This window comes from Argiope bruennichi, chromosome 9 (genome assembly GCF_947563725.1).
Source record: "Argiope bruennichi chromosome 9, qqArgBrue1.1, whole genome shotgun sequence".
NCBI lineage: Eukaryota > Metazoa > Arthropoda > Arachnida > Araneae > Araneidae > Argiope > Argiope bruennichi.
The window spans coordinates 104,127,132-104,145,201 of record NC_079159.1 but is presented as its reverse complement, the minus strand read 5'-3'; the positions used below and the strand labels follow the sequence as shown (position 1 = coordinate 104,145,201).

Here is an 18,070-nt window from a genome sequence, read left to right as displayed (position 1 = left end):
TTATGATGCAGTATTCTTAAAAGTGTATATAATATACTTGTGATTTTCTTCATTGACTATTTCATTCATATTGTGAACGACTTGAAGTCATTTCATTTAAATATACAAATAACAAACAAATTCAAATATACACTTCAAACATATAAACATACACATAAGTCACTCCAATATTTGTATTCCAGTATTTCAACATGACGAAAAGATAAATGATTTTCTTTTCTTGAAGTGCTTAGCTTTCAGAAGAAAGTTAGACAACCTACTACATAGGTTGAAAACCTTCACTAACAGGCATATTTATCATTGCAGTAATGATAGGAATATTTTGTCCTTGCTTTAACACAAAAACCTATAAAATAAAATATTTATTGATTTTGAAATGTATTGTGCCCACATAAATTTAATAAATAAAAAGGAAGAATTATGCCTAAAATTTGAATACTAGAATGTATGATTTATAATTCATCTACTGAGAGATAAATTATAAATATATTTATAATTGTTCAACATATTTCATCAGTTTATGATATCTATTTCAAATTAATGAAGATAAAAAATTTTAATACTTAAAATGTACCTTTACTTTGCAATGCAATGCTATTTTTCTGAATAATTCAATAACTCTTTTTATGAAATTTCACTGTTTTAAGGAGATTTACTATTTTAATTTTAATTAAAATCCAGTTAATTATTTGATTAATATAAACTATATATCAATTATTAGCAGTCTTATAATTAATAAATTTTCTTTAGTGTAGAAGTAATGGATAAATTTGTCTTTTTAAAAGTTTTTTAAATTAAAAAGATTTTTTTTTTTGTTTTACAAATTTTAATTTACTAGTTATCTTTTCGTGTTTTCAATTTAACCGACTATTTTTACAACTTTTATTAAATTATTTTTCAGGTAAAAAAAGTTTGTTTGGAAATTAATGTCTTGAAACTAAGTATATTGCTTCGAAAAGAATTGCCTGAATGATTTTTGCTTATAATTACTTACTTTTATAATATCAGAAATATTCATCTCGCTCACACACTCAACAGGAGTCACAAATGTATAAGGCAAGCCTGGAGCAAGGAAAGATATCTGAAAGATCAAAATATAATTTTCAAATAAAGGATGCTTTAAAATATGCATGGAATAATAGAAAGACAAAATAAAATGTAAGTAATGTGCTTAAATATATGGATGTACATTTTAATATATATATATATATATATATATATATATATATATATATATATATATATATATTCAATTTAAAATAATTTTATTTTTGAGGTGGTTTTATGGTTATTAACTCTATGTCATCATGGTAAAATGCTTTCAAGCTGGATTAATTTTTTCTTTTATAAAGTTTGTTTTAATCTCCTTTTTTTTTTAGTTTTATTTAATTAAATAATCTAGAAATATCAGTTCCTTTCTTTTTCATAAAAAAATAATAAATGATTTTAAAAAAAATACCTTGTTACAGAACTGTAACAGTTAATCCACATAGTATGAAAAAAAAAATACACAGCAAAGCAGCATATTGCATCTTTTCATTTACATGAATTTAAAAGAGGTGGTGCAAAACAGTGAAAATGCCCATGAAATAATTCATCTTTGGTAAATTATATTCCAAATAAAAAATAATCAAAACATGGGAAATAATCTAGAACATGTTAGGTATTATAATTTTTATTTAAAAAAAATATTTACTTTTTTCAAAATTTTAAAATATTAATAGATAAGATTTTTTTTTTAATTCTACTCATTCCAATAGTTATTTATTTATTTGAAAATGCACCAATTTAATGAAAATGACTAACTGATTAATCATAATTCTTCATGGGCTTCAAATGCTCAAAATTAATGATAATACTACTATATAGATATATGGCTTTAATGAATGGCATATTTTTTTAATAATGTTTCTTTTCACTTAATAGTGAATCAGGTATATAAATATCTCCCAAAACTTTTAGTATTTCACTTTGAAATTTATATTCACTTAAAAAATATTCTATCTTAGAAAATTCTAATCTTAGAATAAATTAAAGCAGCTGGATTTTCTGCATTTTTCAGTTAAAGGAATGAATTTATACAAACCGGTATAAATGTCTTTTGTATCTTGTATATACGTGCATCACAGTGAAATGTTAAGAATAAGTTTACAGACGGTTTATTCCTAGATGTATTTTGAAGTTCTAAATGTAGAATAAATTTTGGTCCCAAACCTTGAACCTGAAAAATGAATTTAATTTTTTACAAAACAGAAAGCATAATAGATATATTTATACTTTGCAAAGAGAGATTTATTTTTGTTTTATTATTTGAGTATAACTTTTGATAAAGAAATATTTTTCTACTTTGCAAAAAAAAAACTAAATTACGAGTATTATTTGATATAAACTTTTTCAAAATTGATGTAAACTCTTCAATGCAAAATACAGCTTTTATTTAAATTACAGTAAAAGTATTTAGCATATTTTTACATTACTTTTCCTATTTTAATTCTTTTTATAAAAAGAACTAAACTTTTACTTTATAGTGTTTATTTGAAGTTCACTGTGAAATTATTATTATTTCAGCTCTAGTGCTTTTTATTTCATTATCGATTCTTATAATTTCTATACTCTTATTACTGATTACTTAAAATGTTTTCTAAGATTCATACATTAACTCATTAAGCACCAAATTTCGAAATAATAAAAAAATTTCAAGGGTAAAAGATCTAGGATAGCAAATTGTTTTTATGATGTAGATAATTAGGACCCATGGTCAAATTTTACAAGTAATAAGTTAGTGGGAGTGGATTCCGCAAAACGTTCTTGCATGCACTCTAATAAAGGTGTTATCCTAGAGAACGCCTTGCACTATCATACAATAGTTACGAAGGATTAACCTTTGGCGTGCATTTTTACTGAATTTGTGGTGTGATACTTGGCGAATTTTTTGGCGATTAATGTTCGGCATGCGGAAAAAATGCGGAAGTATCCGAAAAACGAATTTATGTTTAAGATATGTTTTTCCCAACCGAATGGAACAAAAATTTGACGCAAAACTACACTAATAATGAAATCTGATTACAAATTTGATATATTTAAGTCATTGTTTTTTGTAATTTAATTCAATTGTCGTGTTTACATGCTTCTGAAAGTAGAGATAGACGGTGAACTTCTTGTTGGATTTTGTTAAATATTTGATGTCTACACTATAGATATTGTCACGTAGGTTCTCTAGTGTGAAACTCAATGATACACAAAACAAGTAGAGCTAAACCAATTTATTAACTCAACTCAGAACACAGTGACTGACAGATCTGCTTTTATACGAGCGGGGAAAGTTCCAGAATACTTTTCTGGAGGCAGTAAGAAAAGTCCAGAACACTTATTTGGTAAACTAAAGAAAGGTCCAGAATCTTCTGGAACATGAAATAAAGGAAAACATAAAATCAAAGAATTAAATATTTACACAAACTGTGAATCGCATTGTCTCCAGCGGGATTCGAACTTGCGATCTCTTGATTATGAGATCAGTGCTATGACCATTCGGCCATGGAGAGTCGACTGCCTCTTTTCATTGCGGCAATATTACATCTGTACGATATATTATTATTAAATTTTATTTATCTAGCTCTCTTCGTTTTGCAGTTATTGTGTTAACTTATATTCAAACTACTGGACCGACAGACTTCTGTACAGAGAATTTGATAAAAAAAAATCTACAAATTTGTTGTTAAGACCGTACCAATTTTCATCCGTCTAGCTCAAAGCATTTTTGAGTTATCTTTATCAAAGAAAGACAGACGAACATTCTCCAAAAATATGTTTTTCAAACTCAGCCAGATCTAAAACGTGGAGATTCGTCAAAATCTCGAGTTCGAATTTTTTAACTATTACAATACTTCTTTTGTACTTTGTATACGTTTATGAGAAAGCAAAAATGAATTATTTTATACTTTTAAGCCATCTGCAATTAACTTTTTTATTCATCATTCTGCTTGACATGATCGCCTTCTGGAATTCAGTAAATATCAAGAATTTAATTTCGTTAATTATTAAACGCATTTGCAAGTGAACAATTAAACTAACTACTTCAAACTCATACTTGAGCTGATAACTTTAGAGGATCTATGGCTCCATAAGAAACAGGATTTTGACTAGATGTTAGGGCATTCACATAGGCACGAGCAGTAGTAAGGCGAAGTCGGTACAAGTCATGTTGAAATGCTCTGTGCATGACTATAAAATAAAAGAATAACAGCTACTATGTATTCTAGGTTTCTAAAAATCTTATATCTAAAGAAAATTTCTAACTTTAATGAATCAACTTACTAACAGAATGTTCCCTTTCTCGCATAGTTTGATCAACAAATAGCTTTGTTTTCTTTGGCAGATTTAATTTTGTGTTTTGCAAATCTCTTGCAGTTGCAGCAGAGTCTTGAATTTCGAACTTCGCAGTTCTTTTCAGAATTTTGACACACAATCCTCCACCTAACGAGGAAAAAATAATAATAACAAATAAAAGTTACTGAAATTTGATAGAATAATGGAAATATAATATTATTAAATAATATTTAAACAGAATTAATTAAAGTTAAATTATTAGTTAAAGTTAAAGAATTAATTAAACAGAATTAATTAACTTTTAACTCTTTAAAATAATGTTTGAAATTATTTAGAATACAAAAAGGATATGTATAAATCTTAGTAATTACTGTAAATTACTATTATTGCAGTATAATAATTTATTTTCTTAAAAAATAAATCTATTCCCAGTTTATCGAACTAAAAAAATGCAACATAATATTCAAGAATAGAAATACATGGTTATTAAAGATTGAATAAAGTTACAGACTTCTCAGCAATAATTTTTAAGCATATTTATGGAAATATATTTTCCCTCGAAGTAAATTTCTACTAAAATATTTTCCTTGAAGTATATACTTTCTAGAGATTCAAAAAACTAGAAAAAAAGTTTCTTTTTTTAAAGAATTTTACAACTTTTTTTTTTTACTGTTTTTCTTAACTTATAATAAATTACTCAAAATAAAAATTTTGAAAAAAATTATTTAAAAAGAGAAAGAAATAGCATTAAGAAAGTCAAATATGGAATGGAGTAAAATAAGAATGGAGCACAGCAGAATAAATTTATGGATTATGTTATCAGAACTGGAATAATAATAAGTTTGTATTACAAGCTAAAATAACTGAATAAGTATGCATTAAAGTAATCACAGCCTAGCGTGTTAATTGGTGAAAGCTTGAAAAATGCAATCCTAACTGGTTTATTATTATTATTTATTATCTGTAAAAAAAGTTTTGACCTTTTAAGCTGACCTTTGAATTATTATAATCAGTCATAAAAATTAGAAATAAATGAAGAGAAAGTTTTGACCTCTCATGCACATAACAAGAGAATTGTCTTCACGGCCAAATCTTCCAAATCGCATAGCCGATACGACATCCTCTGCTACCAAAACATCAACAAGGAATTTATCTTGATAAAAATGTATGAGTCCATTTCCAAGAGTCACTGCAACTAATCGTAGTCCCATCTGCATAATATCCACAGATTCCAAAGTGACAATGCTGCTTGGGAGTTTAATACTCCACAGGCATTTTCCCTAAAATAAAGATGATGAAATAATTTACATAATCTTAGATATGACAATACTATATCAATAATTAAAATTAAACATCAGCTTTACCTTATTATTGTAGCTACTAAGCATATCATCCATAGATCCGACAATAATACTATTATTGACTCGCTGCAGTCCTACGCATTGAGACTTGAGTTTGACACAAAATCGAGCTGTTTTATATCCGCTAGCAAAGATATTTGTTGTGATAATAATGAGAATTATATAGTTGGATTAAATAAACATAAGATAATTAATCTATAGAAAGTAAAATGATTTGAAAATATTTCAAATAAATATTTTATTAAAAACGAAAAAAAAAAAAAAAAAAAAAAAACCAAGTAGTCTAAATAAGAAATGTTGCTCATAAAATTATAACAAAAGTATTTTCAAAACATTTTTTTTTTTCATCTCATATTTGCAATTTGCTAATTTTCCAAGGGAAAAAAAAAAAGAGCAATTTTAAAAATTATAGCAGAAAACTCTCTTAGAAGAAAAATTAATTCATTATAGAAATTAATTTAAGTCAAAGTAATGACGAACTTGAAACTGGAATTCACACTTATTATATATCTTAAAGTACAAAAAACTATCTTTTTTAATACATATATTAAAGCATGAAATTTAATAAACAAATCTATAAATAAAAGATAACTATTTACACAAAGTTTCATTGATTTTAAATTATAAGGTGAGATGACTCAATTTTTTATGTGAATTTTGACTACGTTCGAGATGAAATTTTTGAAAGCGTTCGAAAATAGCTATTTTTTTTAAACATTTACACAATAAAAGGTTCAAAAAAAATCTATGAAGCTAAAAGAATACCGATTAAATGGCAAGAGTTTTTCCAAAAATGGAAAAAAAAGGGTCTCTTTTTTTTGGGGGGGGGGGGGTGAAATATAATATAAAGCATCGTGCTTCTTAAAATTTTGAAGATAGTTAAAGATATATATTATCTAGTTCCTGAACTAAAAAATAGGCCGTATTTCTATCCAACTGATAAATAACACGAAATTTTCAATTTTTTTTCGAATTGTGAAGCACTAAAACAGCTATAAAATATTTTTAAATGGATAATCTCTAGCTCAGGAAATGAAGAACGTATTGAGAAATTATTGCATCAAAATTGAATAAAAAATATGCATTTGATTTTAATTCATGATGTTTTTCGTAAGAAAATTCCATCGAAGATTAGAATTCCAATAAATAATATCTAAATGTAAAATAACATGAAAATGTACATCAATGATAACATAGAAATCAATGCAACTTCCCAAAAAAAATAGACTTGGAAACAAAATTGTTCAAACATTAAAAATATTAAATAAAAATAATTTCATAATTTCGAAAAAAAAAAAAAAAAGATTTTTTAACGTAGTTATCTACCTTAATCTTAAAGATTTCTTTTTAAATATAAAATTGCATTACATTCATTCTATTCCAGAATATACTGACATAAACACCCACGCACCGTTTGAGGGTGTATAAACATCCATCCCGACAAGCTACAATAATTCTGAATTCAACATCAAACAATCCACTCACATCCATGAAGACTGGCACACTGGGAACGGTCATCTAAAAATCAGAAAATGGATGTGAAACTCAGCCTTCGACTTATGCATATTAAAATGAATAACTAAAATTAAAACCTATTAATAAAATAGTTTAAAATAATCAAACATTTTGAATTGGAAAAATTAATGACATAATTCAAGTTAAAAAAAAAATGTGAAAGATAAATTTTATCATAGCGATAGTGTGAATAATTTTTTTCTTCATCAATTTTACAAAAAAAAAGGAATTTAGTCTTTAAAAAAAATTAACAATCAGTTCACTTTCTCAGGGAACTCAACAAATGATTGAAAATACTTTTAAGCTCCATTATTATAGTATAATTTTCAAGAAAATTTAAATATTTAATATAAGGAACCATTAAAAGAATCATAAGGGACATACATACTGCTGAGAGAATTGTAAATGCATCAGGCTCTAACACATAAACATTTTGATTTTCTGTCCCAAGAACTAAACAACTGACAGCATCTTCTTCTGCCATACTTTTCTTCATTGCACTTAATGCTGTAACAACAGTCTGAAATGATTCCAAACAAAATAATTAATAAGATACAGAATTAACAATTAATGATATACTAAATGAAAGAGCTTTTCAACAACTTTTAACGTGTTATTTTGTCGAAATTATAACTATAATGATTTTGATTTGATTTTAATCGACGGATAATATGCTGCAGTGTGGGTGAAAATCTTTGCGGAGATGAGTCAAATTTTCATCCTCTCGAAGGTGAGATAGAAATACTGAACTAGTGATAAAATATTTCTGTTCAATCATTTATACCTGCCTTATTATTGAAAATCGGAAGACATTTTCTAGTCTATCCTTCAAAAAATTATTAAAAAAAAAAAAAAAAAAAAAAACGTTTCCTTGATGTTTAACTCCAAATTATATTTTTATTCGCAGTTTGATGACGTGCACTCTTTAAAATTTGTTTCTCAATTGAAAATGAAAGAATGATTTTTATTTCAGTTGATAAGTTCTGTACAGTGAAATATTTTCTTGTATTGACTATGAATTCATTCTTTTCAAAATACAATTAGTTGACAAACCCGACGCTGTTCGGGATTAAAAACCTTTCATATATAATATTTTTTACCTAGGAACTACTGTTGTAAAAAATATTATAAAATAGTAAATCCCGCTTAAAATATATGTATTGAAATAAGAGAAATGAAAAATAGCAGTAGAGTAGTTCAAAATCTGAACGTTAATAGCAAAGGTGTATGTACAAATTTCTTTATTTCAAAATCATCTGTGTTAAATTGTCTCAGAAATTTATAACAATTGAAAGAAAAAAAATTGCTCGAAAATAAGACTGATATCAATCAAAAGGTAAAATTTTTCATGATTGTGTAGGTTTTTTTCAGAATATTTCCCCCCAAAATTCTGTAAAGTAAAAAAAAAAAAAAAAGCAAAAGGGGCAAAATACTGTTTTTTCATATTTTTAAGTGGTTGTTGTCTTCAGACATCCATTTCATTTACTGACAAGAGCTTTTCTTTTCTTATCTTTGCGTTAGCCATTGATTTATGTCTACTTTTTGGCATTGTTAAATTCTATTTGAAGCAAGTGTAAAAAACCTGTAAAAAGATATTTATTAAAATAAAAGAGAAATTCAAAAAATAGCTGTTATGTAGTTAAAAATTAACATTAATTTTAATGCTTTTAAATTTTAAACAATTGATTACATTTGAAAGAAACCATGTATAGAAATGAAACTAAGATAATTAAACGGTAGAATTTTGAATGATTTGAAGATGGTGCTAAAATATTTCTTTTAGGATTATTTGCCCTGAAGTTACTTCTGAAAAACGAGAAATTTTGAATTTCTATTAATTGTATATTTAACTAACTTTTGCACTTGAAAGAGAGATAGTATTATTTCTTGTGTCTTTGACGTACATACATAGTCAAAATGATAGATATTTGCTTTGCTTTATAATTACAGATTAATTTTAGTTTCATTGTAATTTTCCAATTATAATTCAGGTGGACTAGCTGGTCGCCAAGACAACTAATTTTTTATAGTTATTGATTTTTTTAACATTTTAAAGTTAAACGATTATATAGTATTTAGATAGAAAAGAAATATTCACTTGATTATATTAGTGATATTATTAGGTAAAAAGAGTTTATGTAAATCTTGCAAAAAAATAAGGCTCTACATTTATGCATTAAAATAAAAAAGTACGATCTGGAAAACTAACAACAAAAGAAATAATTGAAATATGAATGGCAATAAAGTAGAAGAAATAATAAAAATGTCTTGCTCTTGTGGTGGTAACTTCATAAGTCAGATAACAACTTCCGGACATGAGTGTACACTTTTGTCTAATGGCTATGTTACTCGACTATGAGCCCTAACGTTGCGAGTTCGAACCTCAAACTTGCACACTCTTTTATAATAAATAAATAAAAAAAAAAATAGACTGCTTGAAAATTTTACCTGCTTTTTTAATGGAAATTGTTTATGCAATTGAAAAAATTCTTCCATTTCATCCTGCTCAAGCATTAAAAATCTGGAAATGAGAGAAAAACCATTAAAAAAATATTAGTGCAATTGGATTTTATATCTAAGACAGACAATTAAAACATATCCAATCAAAGACAATTAAATTTTATTAAAAAATATCGATTTGTAATATGATGATTTAATTTTTCAAAACACAAAATGAATTGATTAAAGAAAGAAGCTCTCTAAAAATGTCATATTTCTATGCAAATACATAAAATCAATGAAATATTGAGGATAGAATTCCTTTTTTGACGTTATTATTAAATCTTTTCTTTCAGTTAAAATATCTTAAAAATAACTTTTATGGCCCCATTAGATGAATAATTATGAAATGTTGGCATATATGTGATCTTGAAAAGTGTTCAGATATTTGTAAGTAAATATATATTGCAATACATAAAAAAAAATCAAATATGTGAAATGACATTAATTTAAAAATTATTTTGAATGTTGAATGAATTATTTGAATTCATTAAAATTTAAAGAAAAAGGGAGGGACAAATGAAATGTTTTAAGTAAATTCTTATAAAAATATACCTTTGAGATCTAGCAGTAAGAGTTGATTCTCCAACTTCAGCTCTAAAAAAGGAACAGGAAATTAGGGAAATGGTTTAGTAAGTTATAAAACTTACAAGAAGGAAATATACTTTAAGTGCAACAACAACAACAAAAACTATTAACAAACCTAATATTCTCCAAAAATTCTCTGAGACTATTGATATCTATTTCATCCTAAAACAAAATAAATTTGACTCTTAAAATTATTTTGTAAAAATAACATTAAATTCAATTCTAATATTTAATATTAAACCAATTCAAATAATCAAATAAACTTTTTAAAACAATACTTTTTATTTTTTCGAGGATATTTATTACAAAATATTACTGCATAAAATATAAAACCCAAAATATTATATTTTTCATAATCTGCAGCGCACTAGAGAATTTCAAAACTTTTTTCGTGATGTGTTATTCATATAAAATGACGATTTTTTTGTGTGCCTGCAGTTGCATAATTATTATAAAATTTATATTTAAATATCCTCTTTTATATATTAGAATAAGATATATACCTTAAAAACATACATACATATATATATATTTGCTAATATAAGGAAAACCATGCAAAATGAGATTTCTTTAATATATCATTCTTGCTAGTGTGTTATTTTGAAATGATCTTTTGAGAAACATATTAAAGAGATTTTATTGAAAACTCACACATAAATTTCAAATAAGAGTTATTTAATGTTACATCTTTGAAATTCCAATAGTCTTTCAGGATTATTATAAGAAATATGAATTAAATTTTCTGTGAATATATTATGAAGACGTAAGTTTCCAGATAGCTGAAAATGAGTTATGATATTTCTTATGTTTTAATCTCTTGAAAATAAAAACTTCAGGAATGGTTAAAACTTAACTTTCTCGCATGTTTTATAATAAAGACATTATTCATCTCCTCCTTTGCATAAAAACTGTGGACCTTGAACATGGTCATGAATTCAATGATATTTTTATACATTTTTTTGTTTATGAAATCCAATATACAAACATTTTGTACTTTCTAGTTTAGTAAAAAAAATCGAATATACCTCTTTCACGAATTTTTTTTCTTTTGGAAAACTTGACGGAGGCAAAATTTCCTTTGTCTAAGTTATTGAGTTTTTCAGTCATCGTGTTTACATGCATGCAAATATACAGAACAATATACGATCAACCGTAGACAGATTTTGTTCGAAATTTGATTTGGCTCTATATTTAGATATAGTTCGTCAACGGATTCTGAGACGACCACATTTCGACGACGCCATCAAATTAAGGGGTGAGACGCAGAACGATGAGTGCATTTCCGGTATTCCCTTTGACCTTGGATTTCCCCTCTTAGATACTAGCAAATCTAATCATCTACTACTTTCATCTTTCCTTTCACACCTATTTTGACGAATTAAACCCACCGTAACGCATGCGCAAATGCACGGAGGGTTTTACAATTCGTTGCTGAACTAAACAATTAATTTTATCTATCTAGCTCTTTTCATTTTGTAGTATCTTGCTGTTTAATTATAGCAGGGCAGACATAATTCCAAGGAAAAGATTTTGTTCACATTTTTTCAGAAATCAATAAATTTGGTGTAAAAACCAAGCATCAAATTTTACTCGTCTTCTCCAAACCATTTTGAATGATCGTGTTCACAGACAGATAGAAGTAATTGTAAAACATCATTTTTAGATGAATGTGGAGCTCCATCATAATTTCGAGGTTGTATTTTTTGACGATTACAGTACTTTCGCTCAGTACACAACATATACTAGAAAATTTTGAAAAAAAAAAAAAAAAAAAAAAAAGCCTTATACTGTTTAAGAATTCAATCAAAATTTATGAGCTTATTATTTCAAAGAAGAACTGAATTCTTTAGTTTATGAATCACTACATGCAGTCAGATTTTTAAAAAATTAAAACGCAATTTAAAGCAGTTTTTCTTTTTTAAATCTACATAAAGATTAAGAAAGTGAATATGTATTTCTGTTATTTATGTATTTTATATTACATAGCAGTGATCCTTATAAAAATAAAAATTAGGAAATCAAATTACATTTTTTGCTTGAGCCCAAGCTTCCATTTCTGAAGGACAAACTGGTGGCGCTGGTAGAGTAAATTTGTAAAACGGACGCATGTTTTTATATATGTAAATGTGAGCTCCAGAAGCAACAGCAATAGCTAAAAAATATTTAAAAAATATCGGTAATAAAATATCTTTATAAAGCTTTTAATCAATTAAATTATAAAATTCATTTATCTTAGTTTGGTTTAAAATTTAAACTATTTAAGAAAAGCGAAAAAAAAAAAAAAAAAACTGGATTATTAATGTAAATATAAGAGAAGCTTATTTTCTCATTGATTAAACATCAAACAATCAGAAAGAATAAAAGATTATATTTAAAAATAAAACAAAAAAAGAAAACATTGAGACATCAATCCTCCTCAGTTGACTGATACTTTTGAAGAAGATTCTTTTAGTTATAATTAGATTTAATAAATTGGCTTTTAACAGAAGATATTAAAAAACTTTTCTAGGTAGGATACAAGCGTATATATACATATGTATGTGCATTATAAAAAAGGAAGGAAAAAGAAACACTTTACAAACATAATTATAAATTTAGTAAAATATACTATTCACAATCAGAAGAATGCAGTAAATATGTGCATAAAACATAAAAGGAAAACATATAAACATATGAACACATTTTTATTTCCTACAAAATTAACCAGAGTTTGGAAAACATAATAAATAACCAATAAACTGATTTAATACTTAAGGAAATCTTAATGAATGGGAGCTTTCTGTTCTGGAATAATTTAATGTCTCATTAGAATCTTAAATAAGAATTTGAGTGTCTATGCTTAATGAAATGAAATGAAGATAATTTGTTCTCTGATTAATATATTACAATTTTAAAAACCAGTGATTTAGAAAGACAGCCTCCACCATTTCTGACTATATGCGTAAGATTTTAATATGTATAAAAAAGTATTTTTTTTATTCTATTCTACAAATTTATTTAATATAAAAATGCAATAATCCCTTTTAATGTTTAAATAAATTGTAAGTATTTTATTTAACATTTAAGAATATTATTATTCTTTAATTGATACAAAAAGTATAATTTTCATCTATAGCATTAGAAAAGTATCATTGAACAAATTTTCCATATTCAGATAATACAACATATAAAATTAATGTAACAATATTTATGTTTTTATTTCTATTTATATCTATTTAATGTTTTTCTAAATAGTGATTAAGATTTCTCTAATGATGACACACTTTTTGGATCATAATTAAAATAAAATCAGAGTAATAATTTTTTGATACCTTCAATCATCGGTTACCTGTTCTATAGCTCAATTAAGGATAAGATATATTTGCTCATATCAAATTTCTACTTAGACTCTTTGTTTCCACAATATCAACATCATTGCCCAAACTGAATTCTATTCATTCTATCAGCATGGTCACCATGATAATAAATTTGGATTCTTTTGAATTAATAACTGTTTGACCAAGATCATAATACTATTATTAAATATATCAAAACTTCCTCCAGAATATAATAACATTTTTATTCTAATAATTTAGGATTATACTACAGTAATTTTATGCAGTTAAAAAAGAATCATTAAATTAACTTTAGAGATCAAATTCACATAAAAAATAAAATTGGAAAATCAGCTATGAATATTTAGACAATGAAGCAATTCCAAATGTTTATAGATAACATAAGCATCTCACTCTCATATTTTTTTCCTGCTTGGAATATAAATTACTAAAAAGTTACACAAAATAGACTAACCTAATTTTTTCAAAATCAATAAGATTGATTTTTATAAGAAAAGATTATAAACTCATTACCATGTAGACAGAAATTTATAAAAAAAAATTTATGTGTTTTAATAACAACAGTTAAATAGAATCTTTTTGAAAATATATTGAAAGTGAAAAATATTAAATTTTGTATATTTAGAAAAATGTATAGAAATAAAAGTGTTCAGTTAAAAAAGCTTTTTTTTAAAAAAAATTCTTAAAAATAAATTTCCTCAAAAATGGAAAAATAAAAAAGTTTACCTGGAGAGCGAGGATCACAAGTATCCATGTGAAAGGATACCACACCAGTAGGAAGATCAATAATGGTATGTTCAGAGAATAAATGAGTACCTGAGAAAAAAATTTACTAGGGTCCATATAAGTAAAGAATTATTTTTTCATTATATTCATTTAATATTCTTATATTTGCTGATAATATCGTCTAGTAATAAATTTTGTACTGAATTAATTTTATCAAAATAAATGGAAAGATATTATCTATAATTTGCTATAACATAATAAATGCTTCACACATTTATCATTTCACAAATCTCTTGAGTGCCTCAATAAATAAGTATTTCTCACGGAGTAAATTTTAATAAAATTTTACACAAACTGTTTAAAAGAGAGAGAGAAAAAAATCTGATATTTGAATAAATTAATTGAAATAAAATATTTTATTAGGTTTAACTATTTTAAATGATTTTGGATTCTTTCATTTAGTTTTCCTGTTTCTGATTTATTTTCTAACAGCATTCAGTCTAATTCATTGAATAAAACCTATTTTATTTTTATAGTACATAAGCAACAAATAATATATATGCATAGTGTAAATGATTTAGTTTTTTTTCTAAAGTATTTTATCAAAGTTAAACTGTACACAAAAATATTAGAATGTAAAACCAACAACAGTCAGTATATAATGTAAATTATGATCAATTAATGAAAGAAAAAGGGAGATAATTTTAATTAAATAGTAAAAGAAATGTTTCATCACCAACATCCTTGTTAACAGAGTTATAAAAATGGCTTACTATGTAACACTTTGCTAAAATCCCAGTTAATTCTAATTCTGATTTTAATACTTTTTTTAATGATTAGAACAAATCTCTAGCTATCTGCATAGTAATTTTCATTTCTATTTGCAAAAAAGAATAAATTAAATCTATAGAAATAAACAATCATTATGTTCTTTCATTGACTATTTTGTTTCTAATAAACAAATAGAGACTCTTTCTCTAACCCAAAGACATGTATAAGAAATTCATAGATGACATTACTGCTTATAACTTTTTACTTATGGTCATAGTGAATGATTAATGATTATACCTAAAAGCAAATTTCATTATTCATTAAAAATATGTAAAAAAAAAATATGTTAAAAAATTGTATATTTTTGTTAGCAAGATTCTAGTTATTATCAAGCTAGAATATAACCATTATTCTGTTAATGTCATTTTTCATCACAAAGATTTGCCACATCATCACAATGATTTTATAAGTTTTTATCTAGTGCTCTATTAAAAAATATATATAATAATATAGTTTAAAAAAAAACTAACAAAAGAAAATAATTGTTTTTTATATTTATGTATAATAAAAACCAAAATCATTATTTTATGTGGTGAGAGTTTTGAGAAATGCTTTGCTAAGATCAGAAAGTAGAGTATTTTATGCTTTAATCAGATTTTAGAAATAAAAGATTTTTTTAATTAAGAAATTACACACACACACACATATATAAAATGAAACATATGATAAATTTTACAAAACTTTGAGTATAAGTGCATTAAAATGAAACTAGAAATTTTCTTTTTAAGAAGGACTTACCTTTATAAACCTTCAATTTCATATTATGAGTGCCAGTACCTAAATCAGCAACAATCAGTTTATAATCTCCATCTCCATGAAGATCAGCTAAGCACATGCAAGATGAAAAAGTATATAAAGTAGCCAAAGGGTCATAATGAGCATGGAGCCATTTTGAGGAATTATTGACAGATCTAATGAAAAAAAATTGCTTATAAAACAATATTTATCAAGTAGATTTGACCATTTAATATTAGAAAATGGAGGAAAATATGTTGGGAAATGTAATTTATAAACTATTATTTATAATAATTCATTATATATATATGCAATGATATTTTAACTCTAATTTCAATTTAATTAATTTTCAAGATTTTATCTTAATTTAGCCCATAGTAACTTCATTCTAAAATATTCTCTTATTTCGTGATCCAATTCCACTGTCTCTGCTTAATTAATTCAAGAGAAGCTTTGTTAAATTGTTGAATCAGCTAAAATCTAACTTTCCCACACTACGCATGAAGAGATAACATACCACTGATTAAGCAAATTCTTTTTTAAAATCTCCCTGTCTTTCCCCTACCTTGTCCACCCATATAATGAAAATCCCTATCGAAATCTCATAATACATTAGCACTGTAAAGAAGTATTTTCCCTATCGAAATCTCATAATACATTAGCACTGTAAAGAAGTATTTTCCCTATCAAAATCATAGGTTATATAAGACCAGGGATAAAATGTCCAAGAGCGTTTTCACTCATTCCGTTTCTGTGTTGCTCTGTGTGCTCATCGCTTGTAAATATGCTTGCTTCTTCAAAATGAAATAAAACGACGTCACAAAATTAAAAGTATCTTCATTGTCTTCAAACTGCATCATGCTTCACAACAAATAATATTACATATATATATATATTCCAAAAAAATTCAAACTCCATTTTCAATTTGAAATACTAAATAAACAATGCTTTGAAATGATGTAAACAAGAATATTCCCTAGTAGTCGTGTAAACAATTCCTTTGAATATGTACAGAGTACAACATATCTTTGAATTGATTTAATAATTTCTTATGTTTTTGTTATACATTACATTCATTACTTTTAGTCTTCAATTACATCTTTGAAAAGTTCTCAAAATTACAATATATTGTTATTGAGTCTACAGAGGAGTCAAAATCAGTGCTTATAAATTAAGAATAATTTTCATTGAGATTATGGATATGAATGTTATAAAGTTATAACTTTTCAAAACATTCCAAGATATTATTTGAAACTGAGATTGTAAGAAACAGATAAGCTTATAGAGAAGATAAAAGCATAATTTATACCCGTCTCAAAAATATGCATTCTACTATTTTGTAAATGTAAAAATTAATTTTTAAGATATACAAATGCATTAGGTAGGAAAGAAAGTTATTGCTAGACATTAATCCTATCACATCTTATTACTGACCAGAATTTGCTTCCCACAGAATATGCAATATTTTTATATTACATAACTTTTTGATTATTTTTCTTCATTTTAATTTTGAATTGATGTGGTTAATCTAATATATATTGGAGATGATGTTTCATATAGTTCAATTATATATATATAATACAATATATCTAGTTCGTATGAGTCATGGCCTAAGAAATCTCCCCCCCCCATGCAATTCAAGATGAATATATTTTTATATTATTGATGATTTCAATAATAAATGAATGAAATATCTGCATGAATGTAATGAGGAAAATTCATAATATTTTTACAATTTTTAAAAATATTTAATAAATGGCTTTTAAAAATATCTCTTACTTGGTTGGGGATGGTTCTTCCATGTTTTAACTTTTTGAAAATAAAAATAGAAATTTATTGTGATTAAATAGAAAAACAATAACAAAGTATAAAGATTGCAGAAAATGTTGGAGGAAGCAAAATAAGCTTTTACACTAGTCGAGTATTCAGTTTAGTTTATTATTAGAGTATTTGTCATTATATTTATGATTTTTAAAACGCAACCTATCATTGCCATGGTAACCGTTAAACTAGTTCACTTCATTTCAAATTCTATTTTTATTCTGCTTTTATTAAGAATTTTTTTGGATTATCCTAGTAAGGCTTAAATAAAATTACCAATATTCATTGAAGGAAAAAAAATAGAAATAAATTACACATGTTTTTTCGAACAAT

The 18,070-nt window shown here is 25.4% G+C and overlaps 1 protein-coding gene across 1 annotated transcript; it reads right to left on the bottom strand.

Annotated features, from left to right (window-relative positions):
• Nucleotides 1-17,925, bottom strand: LOC129984149 (Bardet-Biedl syndrome 1 protein homolog). The gene is made up of 16 exons (XM_056093949.1): nucleotides 17,696-17,925; nucleotides 15,920-16,092; nucleotides 14,351-14,440; nucleotides 12,317-12,441; nucleotides 10,405-10,451; nucleotides 10,257-10,298; nucleotides 9,651-9,723; nucleotides 7,591-7,722; nucleotides 7,099-7,205; nucleotides 5,691-5,811; nucleotides 5,378-5,606; nucleotides 4,315-4,473; nucleotides 4,088-4,221; nucleotides 2,087-2,221; nucleotides 995-1,081; nucleotides 1-346 (listed from the first exon to the last, which is right to left on the bottom strand). The coding sequence occupies exons 1-16, from the start codon at nucleotides 17,716-17,718 to the stop codon at nucleotides 260-262; spliced, it is 1,764 nt and encodes a 587-aa protein (XP_055949924.1). The 5' UTR covers nucleotides 17,719-17,925; the 3' UTR covers nucleotides 1-259.
• Between the last annotated feature and the right edge of the window lie 145 nt (nucleotides 17,926-18,070).

Coding starts and splice junctions, on each gene's coding strand:
- LOC129984149 (XM_056093949.1), bottom strand. CDS start 17,718: ATGGAAGAACCATCCCCAACCAA. Junction 14,441..15,919: donor GAAATTGAAGGTTTATAAAG/GTAAGTCCTTCT, acceptor TTTTTTTCTCAG/GTACTCATTTATTCTCTGAA. Junction 12,442..14,350: donor TTGTGATCCTCGCTCTCCAG/GTAAACTTTTTT, acceptor AATATTTTTTAG/CTATTGCTGTTGCTTCTGGA.